This window comes from Phoca vitulina, unplaced genomic scaffold (genome assembly GCF_004348235.1).
Source record: "Phoca vitulina isolate PV1807 unplaced genomic scaffold, GSC_HSeal_1.0 scaffold22, whole genome shotgun sequence".
Lineage (NCBI taxonomy): Eukaryota > Metazoa > Chordata > Mammalia > Carnivora > Phocidae > Phoca > Phoca vitulina.
In genome coordinates, this window is record NW_022589725.1 from 13,684,461 (window position 1) to 13,702,689 (window position 18,229).

Here is an 18,229-nt window from a genome sequence, read left to right on the forward strand (position 1 = left end):
GCTTCTGTGTTGTCCAGAACATGCCAGGGTCCCACTTTTAGCATTACTCAACATTAACACTTAGTACATCTCGGGGCGCCTGGGCAGCTCAGTCAGTTAAGCGTCTACCTTCGGCTCAGGTCATGATCCCGGGGTCCTGGGACCGAGCCCCGCATCGGGCTCCCTGCTCGGCGGTGTAAGGTGCACGGCGCGGTTGGCACTCGGATGGCGGAGGGCACGGCCAGGCTGGTGCTGGGAGCTTCATCTCTCACCACCGTTCTCCCGGTTTCCCTCCAGTCACACCATGTGTCTCACTTTCAGCCCCAGCGTAAGCCTCTGGGCGGACTTCCTCTGCCTGGGACGCCAGGTGGGCTCACCTGCAGGGGCCGTCACCTCGGTGAAGTCTCGCCGGCCCCTCTGCGTTCCGCGTGCGTGGCGCCCCCTGGCGGTCCCTCGGTGCAGGCGGTTTAGAGCGGGTAGCAGGACCTTGGACCGGGTTGCCTGCCCCCCCACCCCCCGCTGACCAAATGACCGCAGGAGGCGTGCCAGCTCGGAGTATGTGGCTGCAGACCCTGGGCTCCGGGAGCGTGGGGGCCGAAGCCGTGGGCGGCTGAGGGCACGTGCGGGTGACATCGGTCCGGCTGAACAAAGGGACCTCCAGCCGGAGAGGCCGGAGCCTGCCCCATTCGTTTTGCCGTCGCCTCGGACTTGCAGCCTCACCTTGGGCCACTTCCAGCCATGAAGCTCCTTTTGCTGACTCTGGCTGCCCTCCTGCTCTTGTCCCAGCTCACTCCAGGTAACGGGGACCTTTTCGGGGAGGGGCAGGGCGTGGAGACTGAGGCCTGGTCCCGGAACCCCCAGGCCTGGGAGGATGGGCTGCCCTTTTGGAAACACCGAGAGAAGGAGCCCTCGCCCGCAGCAGGAGCCAGAGCTTAGGTACCAACCACGACATCCAGAGCTTCTGGCTCAGCCACCCCGTCCATCTCGGCTCTCTCAGGGAGCAGCTGCCGGTGGCCTTGCGCATGAGAAAGAATGGAAGGGGTGCGCAGGAGAAGAAGGAAGAAGAGGGCAACCGTGGGCCTTTCACAAAATAGTCCCCAGAATGTTCTAGGCTTTGTAAAGATCACAACCACCTTAACCAGAGAGAAAAATTCACATACTCTGTGCCTCTGTGCCAGACCCTGTGTTGGAGGCTAGGGCCACAGAGATAAATGACAATGGCCCTGGGGGAGACAATGAACAGCATTTACAACCCAGGGTGACATGAGCTCTGACAGAGGGGGTCTAGGGATCTGAGGTGGACATGGGAGGGACCAGCCCAGTCTGAGGGCCAAGAGAGTCCTCCTGATGGGATACCCTGAGTCCTGAAAAGTATGTTGAGATTGGAAGGGGAAGGAGAAGAGAAGGAAGTAGGAAGGGTGTCCCAGGCAGAAATCAGCTTATGCAAAGAAAGGTCCAGCTGTGGGAGAGAACGTGGAACCTTCAGCAAACTGGCACACCATTGAGTGGGTTAGGGGCATGGCGAGGGGGAAACTGAGGAAGCATTCAAGGTCCAGGTCTTGATGGGCCTTGACTACCAGGTGAGGGAGCCATGGGAAGGCTAACCGAATTCGGGCCATGGTCAGACTTGCCCATCCCACAACCCCCGGCCTCGCTATCCGCCCACATCAAGGCTTCTGCCCACATCAAGGCTTTCACCTAACATTTCCAAAGGGGCAGAATGTGTAATTTCCTCAACCAAGCTGACCTCGGGCCTCGTTTCTGCCTGTGGCAAATGCCTGACCCACCACTCACCGCAGGGTAGAGGCGCAAGCATCAGAACCCGGGTCAGAATGCCCCACCATTTGCTAACTCCGTGACCTCCTCAGTTTCAATTTCCTCTTCTCAACCTGCTACAACAATAACGTTTGTGTAGTAGTATCAGATTGAGGGAAGACACAGAACACACTGAAATGTGTCTTCTTTATTTTATATGATTTTCACTGGTTCCTGGAAATTTATTATACTAAAATCATAAAGACACTCATCATCTACTATTTGGTTACTCAGTGGGACAGTTTATATAAGAAAGACGGAATAAATGCTTGGTGATTTTCCTGTATGTGTGAATCCACAAGATAATGATTTATTTTTCTATCATCCCCCAAATGTGACAAAATAGTTTTCAATATATTTGATGAATTTTCACTCATTGCAATCTTTATTCTTGCTGAAATTCAAATTGCCACATCTTTGGCTTGTGGTAGCCTTATTGTGCATATATCCCTGCTAGTTTGTGATCGTTCCTTGTGATAAAGTCCAGCTTATAGACACCACAAGAGACACACTTGTAGTCCGACGGAGTCAGACGTATTAACTTGGCACAGCAAAGGAACCGTGGGCAAAAGAAGGAACAAATAAGGTTTCTATAGCATTAAGGAGAGGGACAGAGTTTAGGTAAAATGTAAATGAAGTTATGTGTTTTGTTTTCTTTCAAGTTTTTATTTAAACTGTAGTTAGCTTATAGTGTAATACTGGTTTCGGGAGTAGAATTTAGTGATTCATCACTTACATACAACACCCAGCGCTCATCACAAGTGCTCTCCTTAATGCCCATCAACCAGTTAGCCCATCCCCCCCCAAACTCCCATCCAGCAACCCTCAGTTTTTTCTCTATAGTTAAAAGTCTATAATGTTTTGCTTCCCTCTCTCTTTTTTTTCCTTCCTCTACGTTCATCTGTTTTATTTCCTAAATTCCATATATAAGTGAAATCATATGGTATCTGTCTTTCTCTGTGAAGTAGTGTTTGATAGACTTCATGTCTAAAGGGATTAACATCAGGCTGAGGCTCAGAAATGGATTCAGGGTTCTATTTCCATGGAAAGTACAAAATTAAGAGAGATGTGGAATTTCGTATCCCAAAACCCCTTCTCTGACACTCTGCCCTTGGCTCTGAAATCAAGGACACTTTTCTGTATTGAAAGACTGGCTCCTCAGAAAAGAATGTAATGTTCCAGTCCTGACCATATGATTTCAAATACAAAATTTCAGAAAGATGTGACTTCAGACTTTGTCCTTTTGTTAAGTGACAAAAGCAATTTCACTGGTTCATAAGTGGTTATCTGGTGTAATGACATATTCTAGGCTCATCTTGTACAATTCCTGCCCAGATCTTGAATTCCCCATTTCTTCAAGAAGCTCTGATTTTTCTTTTTTAAGTAGGAAAATGGTATTTCAGAACCGTGATCTAGATGCTAGAGATATTCAGTCCTACTAAATTAGTCCTTCATTCCACATCTTTTCAGTAGACAGAGCTGGGTGGGAAAATTGACATATTGAATACATATAAAATACCTCATGAATTATTATTAATACTTCCTATTTAAAGTGATCTTGGTTAGACATGATAGGGCACACTTAATGAGGGGTATTCCTATCAGGAGAAAAAGCATCACTAACAAAAGTGTGCACCCAGGACCAGAGTCCTGTTGGGAATATCCAGGAAAAGCCGCCAAAAGCAAACTCACGGGTCCCAGAGGTCAGACTATATTGTTCACTCAACAAATGCTTTGGTTTGCTTACGTGGATGTATTCACACACACACACACACACACACACACACACACACACACACACACACCAGAAAGGTTTCTGAGAAATGTGAATGTGGCAGGCATTACCAACAATTCCACATGTGGCTCCCTCACATGGCAAAATGATGTTTAATGCAAGTTGATGATGGACAATGGTTTTCTGGAACTCCTAGAATTGTCAAAAGACTACGGTAGTATTTTTAGTGACATTGTCAGCAGCTCGGACGACTTCACAAATGAGCACATGGAAAACTCAGGCACTGCACTGAACTTCTCCAGTGCCCTCCAGACCGTTTCTCTAGAAATTGCCATAGCATAAAACCTATCCCCAGTGCTAGTAAGCCCATCTAGCTTACCAAGTTTTTCAGCTCCTTCACGCAATTCTTTTCATCCCCACGTGAGAACCAGATGTTTTGCAAAAGAGTGTACTTATCCCCAACCACTGAGTTCAAAAGCGAGGGTTTGACTCCTGACGTGAAAAGACAACAAATTGTTCCAGCTTAATCCAGTTGCACAGCAAGAAAAGGAAAAAGAGCTGGGCAAGCTCTCATGGCCCTTTACAATTCACGGGGCGGGAGGAACAGGGAACAGTGAAACTCTGAGTCACTTAGGCTTTTCAGGGCCTTCTGTCAGTTTAGCAAGTTTTAATTTTAACTTATGGTGAGTTCTTTCTATTTTTTCTGAGGGTTGAGAATGATAAGGACGTACGATTTTTGGCAAAATGGCCAATCCTTAATTAAAGTCCCAGTAAAAAGAGCACCTCAGTCACTAGAAAGGCAGATAGGCGTTCCCAAGTAGGAAAGACAAACCACAATTGTTTTTAGTCACAGGAAACACTGTTGCTTTCTGGCAAGGAAAAGCATCTAGTCCTTCACAGAAAAGGCAGATGGTAGTGAGTACAAATCCTTGGGATTTAGGGAGCTGTATAGAGTCCCTAAGACAGTGGTTCCTTTTCACGTCCCACTTTTACTGTTTTTCCAAAGGTTATTAAGCTGGCACGTGGAACATATACTGGAACTACCCTCACTGATCAGTGAAAACTTCTCCACCAGTGTTGTCTTAGAACAGTTTATAAGTTTTCGGGGCACCAGTCTGGCTCAGTCAGTGGAGCATGTGATTCTTCGTGGGGTTGTGAGTTCAAGTCCCATGTTAGATGTAGAGATTACTTAAAAATAAAATCTTAAAAACAAAAGAAGAGTTTATAGGTTTTCTTTACTGTGATGGGTCAAATTTTCCACCAAGCTCCATTTTCGACCGTCCAGAAACACAGTTAGCCGTCTTAGTGTCTCCATAACACATCAGATTTCTCTCAGTACATTTTTTCAGAACCTAGTTCTTGTGATGGCAGTTTGCTCAAGGTTCAAAAGAAGTTTTAAAAGATAATTAAAAAAAAACTCCTGGCACATATATATGTGTGTGTATATATTAACATATGTATATATATGCATTTAACACATGGTCATATATATATATATATATGACCATGTGTTAAAGATTTTATTTAACTCATAATGAGAGAACAAGGCAGATTTTATAACTGGATCAAAGCATAAATAGAAACTGGCTTTTTTCCCCCCATGGTGCAGGGGAGGAGAGAGAGAGTCAAATTAACCTCTCTGCAACAGAACATACTTGCAAGTATAGAGAAATAATTATTTTTGCCCTACTATTATTTATCAACAGCTCATAGAGTTGTAAAATAACTCCCACATAATCAAAATCAGATAACCCTGAGGACTGTGATCGACCAAGACCAAGGACTATTGACACTATTGGTGATTATTGACCTTTTGGCACTATCGATGATTTGGGCCAGATAGTTCTTTGTTGTGGCTGCCCTATGCATTGTAGGATATTTAGCGGAATCCTTGGCCTCTACCGACTAATTGCCAGTAGCACCTCTCACCTGTTGCAGCAACTAAAACTGTCGTCACACATTTCATTGCCAAACATCCCCTCAGGAGCGAAATCACCCCAGTTGAGTACCCCTGCTCTGGACAATGCGAGTTTTCCTCTGAAGCACACATTTCCCCCGAGAGTCTCCCCTGTATTGGTCTAAAAATCATCTCAAAGAAAGCTTACTCCTGATCACAAAATACACCTGGTCAAAACCTACAGCCAAAAGAAGGAAATAATAAAGGTTACAAATTAATGAAACTTATAATTAACTTAAGAATGAATGAAATAGGGCGCCTGGGTGGCTCAGTCGTTAAGCGTCTGCCTTCGGCTCAGGTCCTGGTCCCAGAGTCCTGAGATCGAGCCCCGCATCGGGCTCCCTGCTCCGCGGGAAGCCTGCTTCTCCCTCTCCCACTCCCCCTGCTTGTGTTCCCTCTCTCGCTGTGTCTCTCTCTGTCAAATAAATAAATAAAATCTTTAAAAAAAAAAAAAGAATGAATGAAATAGAGAATAGTCAGGGCTTGAAACTGCCCAAAGGAAATGGTTGAACGACACAACTAGAGCTCCCAGGCTTCATTCAGCTGCTGGAGCCCCTGAAAACTTGAGTCAGAGCAGGTTTGGGGCTTTTACAGAACAAAGAGAAGGGTACAGGTCCTTGTTTGGCTCAAGTAGAGATTTCATCTTTAACTGCTGCAAAACTTGTGGTTGGAATAGCAACTGTCCCAGATTCGTGTGCCTCTAGGTTGAGGTCATGGGTGCCATGCCACCCCCAAAACTGTCAGAACACTTCTTTCGGGAGCTGTGTTTGTAAGCCTTGCAATTTGTTGATTGGTCAAGATTCCGGAACAGGAAAGGCTTCAACAACAATATGGATGGGTTGTTGCCAAGGGCTCCAGGGGAGGGGAAAATGGGGGTTACTGTTTGCTGAGTATAAGAGTTTCAGTCTTATGAGATGAAAAGAGTTATGGGGGTGGCTGGTGATGATGGCTATACACAATGTGAATGTATTTAACACCACCGAACTGTGCACTTAAAAATGGTTAAGATGATAAATTTTATGTTGTATGTACTTAACTACAATTAATGAAAAAAACCTAAGTACGGCCACCTCGTAATGATAGACCTTGGCAAAAAAAAAAAAAAAGTAAAATTATGAAGAAAGTGATGGAATATTAGCCAAAAACAAAAACAAAAAATAGCCAGTATAGATGAACCTTGAAAACAAGCTAAGTGAAAGAAGCTAGACACAGAAGGCCACATGTTATATAATTCCATGGGCATAAAATATCCACAGCAGGCCAATCTATAGAGAGGAGGGCTGATCGGTGATTGCCCAGGGCTGGGGAGAGGGGTGCAGGGTTTCTCTTTTGGATGATTAGAAAGTTCTGGAACTAGATGATGGTGATGGTTGCACAACATTGTGAATGTACTTAATGCCCCTGAACCATGCACTTTAAAATGTTTGATGGGTGCCTGGCTAGCTCAGTCGGAGGAGCATGCTATCTTGGTCTTAGGGTCATGGGTTTGAGCCCCACATTGGGTGTGGAGATTACAGAAATAGATAGATAGGGGTAGGGGCGCCTGGGTGGCTCAGTCGTTAAGCGTCTGCCTTTGGCTCAGGTCACGATCCCAGGGTCCTGGGATCGAGCCCTGCATCGGGCTCCCTGATCCACGGGAGGCCTGCTTCTCCCTCTCCCACTCCCCCTGCTTGTGTTCCCTCTCTCGCTGTGTCTCTCTCTCAAATAAATAAATAAAATCTTAAAAAAAGAAATAGATAAATAAATAAGCAAGCAAGCTTTAAAAAAATAAAATGCTTGAACTAGTAAGTTTTATGTTCTTTGTATTTTACCACAATTTTTAAAAAGGGAAGGAGAGAAAAAGGAGCCCAACGGTCAAAGGCAAGGGAAACTGAGGACCCTCTATCACACCTGCTTTAATACCGCCTCTCAGGGCTGACACTGTCTCCATTTTTCTTTTTTTGTGTGTCAGGCGGCACCCAAAAATGCTGGAATCTTCACGGCAGATGCCGTCAGAAATGCTCCAGGAGAGAAAGTGTTTATGTTTACTGCACCAATAATAAACTGTGCTGTGTGAAGCCCAAGTTCCAGCCAAGAGAAAAGCTATGGCCATTTTAAGTTCTCTGAAGCCTGACGCCATGAAAATGCAGACGGAGCCGCCCTGAGTCTGACCCCAGTGGATTCCTAAATTCTATCAATAAACACATGTGGCTGATCTCTGTGTTCGCCTCTTAGTCTACCCCAGCCAGTTCTCAGGAAATCCCCTTTCAGGTGAAGTCAAAATATTTTCATAATAATAATAATAAGACAGTATTTGCCTTCTTCAGTCTCACTATCTCACAAGTGTGCAGTGGAATCTTCTGGAATCTATGTGACATATGATGATATCATTGTTCCGTCAGCTAATGAAAAATGTGTTTATGTATCCTTATGTTTCTAGAATTTTTTAAGATAGCAGGCTTAAAGTATGAGGGTGTTCATTTTCAGAGATTAACTCAGGTTGTTCTCAGTAATTCTATTGTGCTCTTACTAGCCATCTTTAGTTACATCATTAATCTCTGTAACCTCATGTTTATCTAATAATAAATCATTACTTTGAAGGGGCACCTGGGTGGCTCAGTGGATTAAGTGTCTGCCTTTGGCTCAGGTCATGATCCCAGTGTCCTAGGATCGAGCCCCGCATCCGGCTCCCTCCTCCACAGGAAGTCGGCATCCCCCTCTCCCTCTCCCTCTCCCTCCGCTGCTCCCCCTGCTTGTGCTCTCTCTCTCTCTCTCTCAAATAAATAAATAAAAATATTTTTAAAAATCATTACTTTGAAATTCCAAAATGTTCCTTTGTACCCAAGGAGAACGGAGAACACTTTATCTTGGTTTGCAGAGGCTATACTCTCCCTGAGTGAAAACAACACTTACTCTACACTCTGCAGTTCTTTTAAATACAATTTCTAGCACACAATTGAAAAATATTAAAAGCCCTTCACAAAGGAAGGAAAATAAGATCCATAACCAAGAATAAATATAGTGGGTGCCTGGGTGGCTCAGTTGGTTAAGCGACTGCCTTCAGCTCAGGTCTTGATCCTGGAGCCTGGGATCAAGTCCCACATCAGGCTCCTTGCTCAGCAGGGAGTCTGCTTCTCCTCTGACCCTCCCCCCCTCACGCTCTCTCTCTCTCATTCTCTCTCTCAAATAAATAAATAAAATCTTTAGAAAAAAATAGTCAATAGCGGCAAATCCAAACATGGCACAGGTGTTGGATTTCACAGACAACTTTAAAATAACTATTATAGGGACACCGGGGTGGCTCAGTCGTTAAGCGTCTGCCTTCAGCTCAGGTCATGATCCCAGAGTCCTGGGATCGAGACCCGCATCGGGCTCCCTCCTCAGTGGAAAGCCTGCTTCTCCTTCTCCCACTCCCCCTGCTTGTGTTCCCTCTCTCACTGTCTCTCTCTGTCAAATAAATAAATAAAAATCTTTTAAAAAAATAAAGTAACTATTATAAATATGTTACAGAAATTAGAGGGAAAGATTGAAAGGTTGAATAATTTAAACCAATATACAGAAAAATACTATATCAGTTTTCTATTGCTACATGACAAATCACTCCAAAACTTAGTGGATTAAAATAACAACTATTCATTAATTCTCAGATTTCTGTGTGTGAATTGAGTGGTTCTTCTGATATTCTCACCTGGGGTCACCCATATGACTGCATCTCTGTCCATATGACCTTTCCGTTTCAAGGAAGTTAAAGCTAGGTCTAAGAAGGTAAACCCCAATATGCAGCATTTTCAAACTTCTGTTATCATGCTTTCTTAAATCCCATTGGCCAAAGCAATATTTGCTTTTTAATTTAAATTTTAGTTAGTTAACATACAGCACAATATTGGTTTCAGGAGTAGAATTTAGTGGTTCATCACTTATATATAATACCCAGTGCTCATCACAAGTGCCCTCCTTAATGCTCAACCCCATTTAGCTCATTCCCCCAATGCCCACCTCACCTCCATCAACCTTCAGTTTGTTCTCTATCGTTAAGAGTCTCTTATGGTTTGTTTCCCTCTCTCCCTTTTTTCCTTTCCCCTTCCTGTGTGTTCTCTGTTTTCTTTTTAAATTCCACATTTGAGTGGGATCATATACTATTTGTCTTTCTCTGACTGACTTATTTCACTTAGCATAATACACTCTAGCTCCATCCACGTCACTGCAAATAGCAAGTTTTCTTTTTTTTTTTTTTTTTTTGATGGCTGAGTAAATTCCATTATATATATATACCACACCTTTATCCATTCATCAGCCGATTGGCCAAAGCAATATGACCTGCAGTCAGTATGAAAAAGGACTACACGAAGGCATGAATACTGGAGACATGATTCATGGGGATCATCAATGTATCAGTCTACCACAAATGGAATCTCCTAAGAATAAATTTGACATTCTAAATTGAAAAATACAAAATCTAAAGTTAGGAATTTATTGGATGGGCTTAACAGCAGACTAGGCAGAGTGGAAGAAAGAATCAGGAAACTCAAAGACAAATCAATAGGAAATACAATAAAAGCACAGGGAGAAAAAGTATGCAGAACAAACAGAACAGAGAATAAGAGACTTATGGGACAATTTCAAATGTTCTAACATATATCTAATTGGGAGTCTTAGAAGGAGAAAAGAGAGGAAATGGGGAAGAAGAAATATTTTTTAAAGTATTGGCTGAAAACTTTCCAAAATTGTTGAAAGACCTCAATTCACAGACTCAAGAAGCGTAATGAACTCCCTTCAAAATAGACACGAAGAAAATCAAGTTTAAGCATAACATAGTCAAACTGCTAACAACCAAAAGAAAACATACTTCCCAATACCTGTGACTATTTCAAACAAAATACGTTCAACAATTTTATGGAGAAAATTAGAAGCCCTTATTAAAAGACAATATAGAAAGCCTAAATTTATAGAGACATACCATGTTTATGAATTAGAAGACTCAATGTCTTAAAGACATCAATTCTACACAAACTGTTTCCCAGATTCAATGATATTCCAGTCAAAATCTTAACCAAACCTTTTCCAAAACTTGATCAAAATTGTACACTTATTAACAAATGTTTTATTAGGGGCATAGACATAGATGATGAAATGAGCAGTAAAGCACATATTGAGGATAATGGTCAACTCTAAGTATAGGAATTGGAAGGGGTAATGCTGATATTCTACTATTTTATCTGGATGGTAGGTATGGAGATATTTGTTGTCTTATTATTTTTATACTTTTATATATTTTTAAATATTCTTTTGACTTCTCAATCTATAATAAAAATCAAGTTTTTCAAAAAGAGATAAAATCCATGAACATTAAGTGTCTCAAAATCTTTAAGCCCAGAAAAAAAGGAAAAGATAAATCAATCATGAAGACCTAGAGAAGAATATATGTGAAAATTACATGGTGGGAATGTAAAACAGTGCAACCACTTTGAAAACACTAGACAGTTTCTCAAAAAGCGTAATGTACCATATGATCCAACCATTCACATCTAGGTGTTTACCCAGGAGAAACAAAAGCATATGCCCACACAAAGACTCGTAATATAATTGCTCACAGCAGCTTTATTTGTAAAAGCCCAAAACTGGAAACACTCTAAACTGGTGACAGGTGAACGGACCAAACAAGTTGTGGTATATCCATACAATGGAATATTATTCAGTAATAAGAAGCAATGAAGTACTGATGCTACAACGTGGGTGATTCTTCCAATAATTATGCTGAATGAAAGAAAACAGACAAACCATGAGACATTCTTGGTCCAAAAATGTCTGTGTCATCTGACCTCCATGCATCCTCCAATTTTGACACATGGCATTTTGGGTCCCTAGTTATTAGAGTCAACTCAGAAACAGTGTTGCCTTTCCCAATTATAGAATCACCCTGGTCAATGGCCACAGGTGCCCTGGCCCAAAGAAAGATTTTCAGTATGTGCTTGTGGCGTTGTTACAGAGTCCTTCCTCAAAGGGACCCAACCCCCACTTCAGTCAAGGGCTTCTGGGTCTATGAATTTAAATGAGAAGCCATGGTTCTCCACAGAGTCATCTCAACAAAGGGTTTTTCCCCTAGGGCAGGAAGTTATCTGTTTTGTCAGCTGCTGAATCCTCTGTAGTTAGAATAATGCCTGGCACCCCTAGTAGATAGTCGATAACTGGTAGTTGAATTAATGGAAAACAGAAAAAGTAGGGTGTTGATGCTGGTGAAGTGAAGGTGGGCATCCTGAGGTGAGTATGGTTGAGATATCAGTGGAAATCATGAGGCATGCCCGATCAGGGAAGCCTGAGCCTCAACCAGATGCTCACTAGACTGTGGGTTCAAATTAGGGAAAAATGGAGAAAATTAATGAACATACACATAATGCTGGAAATATATCATCGAAAACCATATCTAAATTGTTGTAAAACTAAGGATTTTTTTTACCATGTCTTAGAGCTACTGAACCATAATTCCCATAAAACATAGATCCATTTGTTCATTTAGTCATATAACAAGTACTTATTTTTTTTAAGATTTTGTTTATTTATTTGACAGAAAATGAGAGAGCACAGTAGGGGGAGCGGCAGGCAGAGGGAGAGGGAGAAGCAGGCTCGTCGAGCAGGGAGTCCGATGCGGGGCTCAATCCCAGGACCCTGGGATCATGACCTGAGCCGAAGGCAGACACTTAACGACTGAGCCACCCAGACGCCCCAACAAGTACTTATTGATACCTGTTATTTGCCAGACACCAAGTTAGTCTCTAGCTATAATGAGGTAAATAAAACAAATATGCACTTTGTCATCGTGGAGCCTACAACCTGTGGAGGAAAAGGCATTAAAGAAATAAATTCATAATTACATATGGTAGCAAGGGCTATGAAGAGTGTAGTGATTGAGAATAGGAGTAGGGGGCTCATGAGGGAGGTGGACCTCCATGTGCTGTCAGGGTAATGCTCTTTGAGGGAGTGGCATTCAACCTGGGATCGGCAGGATGAGAAGTCATGCTTGCAGAGAGTTGGGAGTGGATCTGCAGAAGAATATTCCAGGGAGAACAGCATGGGCATAAGCCTTTTTAGGGGCAAGTGGCTGGTTCCAGAGACTGAAAGAATGGCCATACGGTTAAAGCCTGGTGCGCAAGGGAAGAGACATATGGGAGGAGATTTGAGAGGCAGGCAGTGTGATAGGCCACACAATATTGTGATGTTTGTATTTTTTTTTAAGATTTATTTATTTATTTATTTGAGAGAGAGAGGAAGAAATGGGGAGGGGCAGAGGGACAGAGAGAGAGAGAGAGTATCCTCAAGCAGACTCCCTGCTAAGCAGGGAGCCCCACTCAGGGCTCCATCCCAAGACCTGGAGATCATGACCTGAGCAAAAGGCTGATGCTTAAAGGACTGAGCCAGCCAGGTGTCCCTTGCTTGACTTTTACTAAGGCATCTTTTCAGCTTTCATTCCAATTATAAACTGCTTATTCTCTGTATTTTCCAATTCTGTTCCCAAATTCTTACTGATGCAGTTCATCATTTTGTACCAACCCACTTCCTAGGTCACTGGCCAGCCTATAGGATTGGTTTGGCTTGGGGAGGTGCCAACCTCTTGTCCAATTAACTATGTCTGGGGCATGGGGGAGAGTGGTCTCCTGGTCTGCATATGACTGTCACTTCAGTCAAGGCTGTGAGCAGGGCTACAAGAGTATACATGGATGAGTCATGCAGTGTTCCATGTATTCACATTTCTGTGTATCCTTGCTATAAACTTCTATAGGGAGGAATATGTCTGCTCTTTCTTTGTGAAACACCGAGCCCCTATGCTTAGGGAGAAATAGACATCAATGAAATGTGGGTCTTCTTGGCGGAATTCTGAGGAAGGGTATTTATGGCCCCTCTCTCTATCCCCTCATGAGGTCCCACTAATCTATTGGTGAGAGCTCGACATTCCCAGGGTCCTATTAGGCCCAATGCTCCCTTTTATAATAAATATTTTGCAGGGGCGCCTGGGTGGCTCAGTCGGTTAAGCGTCTGCCTTCTGCTCAGGTCATGATCCCAGGGTCCTGGAACGGAGCCCCCACATTGGGATCCCTGCTCAGCAAGGAGCCTGCTTCTCCCTCTCCCTCTGCTGCTCCCCGCCCCCTGGCTTGTGCTCTCTCACTCTCCCTCTCTCTCAAATAAATAAATAAAATCTTTAAAAAAAATAAATGAATAAATAAATAAATATTTTGCGGTGCCCCCTTTCTGTCCTAAAATAAAATTCATAAAATTGTAACCTATCTTCTCACATAATTGCAAGCAAAAGATCAGATTAAGTCCTAACCATAATATAAAGGAGAAAAGAGACTATTTTATAATAATATGTATTTTGATGTGTAAATACACTTAAAGACATAATGAAACATGTCAGATCTTGTACCTATACATAGTCTGAGTGCAAGAGCTGCAAATGCAGGCTCAAATGTGTGTGCCATATGCACAGTTCAACTACCCTAAGTGTTTACTATCTGTATCCTGACTTTCCAAAATGGTAAACAGCTTGGGCAAAGTTCTAACCAAAACAAAGTATAATCATTCCTTAATTTACACAGTAGTTTCATTCCAGGAAAATTCAATATGCAAAAGGTACTTGCAAAATACCCTTAGATTCTGGGCTCAGAGAATTATAAATGGGTTTCTCACCTATATAAATGTCTAGCAGGACATTTGAATTTTGTTTGGGAAATTGGTCAATACTTCATTTTCCAGGACAGTCACACACATTGCGTGCCATCTTGCATCCCGGGTCCCCAACCTACTAAATTACGGTAAGGACTCCTTTAATTTTGACTATCAAAAGAAAGAAAAAAAAAAAAACCATCAGCAAATTCCAAAAATAACCCCTAGAGGACAGTGTCTTCCCATTGAGAATCATCCATTTGCCATTAACAGAGTCCTTTCTCTTCGGTGGGTCTATTCTTTGTGAGACAAATGGAGCTGCATCATAAGCACAGATAACTTACCCAAATTTAACTAAGTGTGCTCAAAAGAAAAGAGATAAGGGAGAAATGAGTTGTCTCGGATTTTCGTTTTTTTTTTTCAATCTGTTTATTACTTTTTTTTTTCTTTTTTGGAGATTTATTTATTTGAGAGAGCGAGAGCGCACCCGCGTGTGCATGCATGTAGGGGGAGGGACAGAGGGAGATAATCCTCAAGACGACACCCTGTTGAGCGCAGAGCCTGACAGGGGCTCGATTTCAAGACCCTGAGATCATGACCTGAGCCAAAGCCAAGAGTCGGACACTGTAACCAATGGAGCCACCCAGGCGCCCACCCCCTTCTTACTTTTTAAGTCAACCTAGTTTTGCCTTTCTGAACGTGGTATAAATAGAGTCATTCAGTATATTCATCTTTGTATATGGCTTCTTTTGCTTAACATAATGTTTTTGAGATTAACTCATGTTGTGTGTATCAGACTATATTGTTACTGTTGTTTATTGTTTATTGTTGTTAGTATTGTACTGTATGGATATAATTCAATTTATCCAGTCACTTGCTGGACATTTGGGTTGTTTCCAGTTATGGGATATTAGAAATAATATAGCTGCTATAAACATTAATAGAGAAGTCTTTGTATACACATATTTCTATTTAATTTTATAAGTAACTCTTATAAAAGTTATGTATCAACTGTTTTTCCAAAGTGGTTGTCCATGTTACATTCCCATCAGCAAGGTATTAGCATTCCGGTTGCTCCATATCTTCACCAACACTCACTTTGGTCCATTTTTTTTTTTTTTTAATCATTCTGGTGGGTGTGTAATGGTATCCCATTATGGTTTTAATTTGCATTTCCCTGATCCCTGATGATTTTGAACATCTTTTCATGGGCATATTGGCCATTTGTATACCTACTTTTGTAAAATGTCTAAAATATTTGCCCACTATATTATTAGATTGTCTTTTTCTTGCTGGTTTATAGGAGCTCTTCATATATTCTGGAAATGAGTCCTTTATCAAATATATGCTCATGCAAATATGAGCAATAGTAGTCCAAATAAACCAGAAGAAGCCCTCCTGGAGCCAGGGGCTGTGTGCATGAGAGATGGGAATTGCCTCGATTCCCCTGCAGGAAAAGCACACGGCAATGAAGACATCACACTGTGTTGTGTGATTCCACTGTGGAGAGATACTTCTTTTTCATACAAATGGCCCATTGATAAAAGGTACTGCATATGGTATATAGTCCACGGTATCGTAATAGCGCTGTGGTTAGTACATCTTAACCTATAGAGGTATCGAATCACTATGTTGTACACCTGAAACTAATGTAACATTGTGTATCAACTATACTTCAGTAAAAATATAAATAATAAGGGGTGCCTGGCTGGCTCAGTCAGTGAAGCAGTGTGCGATTCTTGATCTCGGTGTTGGGGGTTTGAGCCCCACACAGGAGTAGGGATTACTTAAAAAAATAAATTCTTTTATAAATAAATAAAATACATTTTTAAAAAATAAGTCTATTTTTCTGTTTTTTAAAAAAGAAAAGAATATCCCCTAAACATGACCAATAACTTCCTTTGGTGTATCACCAGAGAAGCCTGATGTGTTCCACTGACGGAAGAAAGTTCACTCTGTATGTCAGTCTCCAGAAAGGTGCCTTCCTGAGCCATCGTCAAGGATCATTTGGGCCAACACGTGATTGTTGCCTGGCTCTCAGACTTCGAGGCAGCCCTGGCACAATAAGCAATTCCACTCAACTCTGCCATGGAAAACCCAGGTGGGGAAGGGAGCAGGAAGTCACCAAATCTTATCCCAAACCCCCTACCCTACCTGTCAGGGTCACCCCCTTGTTCTTTTCCTTTCTTGTAAGCCCAAAGGGATCCACCCATTACTGAAACAAGAAACTCCTCTAATCTCTAATAGAAGAATCTCTATGAAAATGCAGATAGTGCTCGCTTTGGCAGCACATATACTAAAATTGGGACGATACAGAGAAGATTGGCACGGATGACACTCAAATTTGTGAAGCGTTCCATATTTTTGCCTGTTGGGTTGCCTGCTCCGCGAGGCTGCTTCTCCCTCTCCCTCTGCCCCTCCCCCCAGCTCGTGTGCGTTCTCTCTCTCTATCTCAAGCGGATGAATAAAAGCGTAGATGTAAGGGGCGCCTGGGTGGCTCAGTTGGTTAAGCAACTCCCTTCGGTTCAGGTCATGAGTTCCAGGATCGAGCCCTGCACCCGGCTTCCCTGCTCAGCGGGGAGTCTGCTTCTCCCTCTGAGCACTCTGCTCTCTCTCTCTCACTCTCACTCTCTCAAATAAATAAATAAAATATTTTTTAAAAGCATGTATATATATGAATATAATATATATTATATATTATGTATTAATATTATATATATGAATAGTATATACACGATATATAATAGTATATATATACACATACAAACAGGTTTTTTAACTTTTTAAAAAATATATGGGTAACTCCATCCTGAGAAAATATGTAACAAAAGCTAACGGGGGGAGGGGGGCACCTGGCTGCCTCAGTCAGAGGGGCATGTGACTCTTGATCTCAGGGTTGTGAGTTCAAACCCCACTCTGGCTGTAGACATTACTTAAAAATAAAATCTTTAGGGGCACCTAGGTGCTTCAGTCAGTAAAGCATCCGACTTTTGATTTTTGGCTTGATTTTGGAGAGAGAGCATGATCTCAGGGATTAAGATTCTCTCTCTCCCTCTTTCTCTACCCCTCCCCCGCTCATGCGCGCGCGCTCTCTCTCTCTCTCTCTCTCTCACTCTCTCAAACAAATAAATAAATCTTAAAAACATAAAATAAAAATAAAATCTTTTTTTAAAAAGCTAACAGAGATTATAAGAATGGTAAATATTTTGAAGCTCATCTATGTTTTATTTTCCTACAATGTGTTCTAACCACTCTACTCAAGTAATAAAAATTGGAAAATTTTAAAGAAATTTTGGGAAGCTTTTTAGTGCTAAAAATCTTGTTTTGGAAGACTATCTAAGTACATATGGAAATGCTCATGATACATTGGTAAGTAAAAAACAAAGACAAAAAAACCAAAACACCAAAAATTTTGTGCAGTTTTATTCCTTTTTATTTGCAAATCACATTTTACATATATTTTATTTGTGGGTATTTATGTATAGTGAAAATACTGATGATGTTTGCTTTCTTATTTGTGCTTCTGTTTTCCAAGTTCTCTCCAATGAACATATATTACTTTTACAATTAGAAAAAAAAATGTTATTTTAAAAAACACAAGTAAGGGTGAATCTGGAAGATAAAATCAAGCGCTAGAGGACCAGAGTGGAGGCCCAGCTCCACCATTTACTGGGTGTGTGACCTGGACAATTCACTTCACTAAGAGCTTCAGCTGCCTTCTAGAAAAGGAGGGGATAATAGTACCATGACTGTGAGAATTAAATGAGCTGAGGTGTGTAAAGCAGTTAGTCCTTACTAATGGCCAATTGATAGTATTGTTATCACTAGCTCAGCCATTCAGTGACTCTTTGGGGAATGAATGTTTGTACCTCGAAATAGTATTTCAATACACAGCAAAAATCCCTTCTGTAGCATTGTCCACCCCCCTAGCTCACCTTGCATACCTCCAGGGCCAGGGAGCTCTCTTCCTCCCAAACCTTTCCCTTCACGATGGCCTGTCCTTCCATTGTGTGGTTATTGTTCTGTCTCGGAAGAAGACTTGACCCAAAGTCCAAAGATTTAAGTCCAAGTCCCGGCTCTGTGCCTCGGGAGCTGTGTGGCTTTGGACA

At 42.0% G+C, this 18,229-nt stretch overlaps 1 protein-coding gene and 1 pseudogene across 1 annotated transcript; both read left to right on the forward strand.

Moving 5' to 3' along the window:
- Positions 1-556: 556 nt before the first annotated feature.
- Positions 557-7,669, forward strand: DEFB123 (defensin beta 123). The gene is made up of 2 exons (XM_032419400.1): positions 557-775; positions 7,438-7,669. The coding sequence occupies exons 1-2, from the start codon at positions 718-720 to the stop codon at positions 7,581-7,583; spliced, it is 204 nt and encodes a 67-aa protein (XP_032275291.1). The 5' UTR covers positions 557-717; the 3' UTR covers positions 7,584-7,669.
- Positions 7,670-16,392: 8,723 nt separating this feature from the next.
- On the forward strand, positions 16,393-16,486 carry LOC116642106 (annotated as a pseudogene).
- The last annotated feature ends 1,743 nt before the right edge of the window (positions 16,487-18,229 follow it).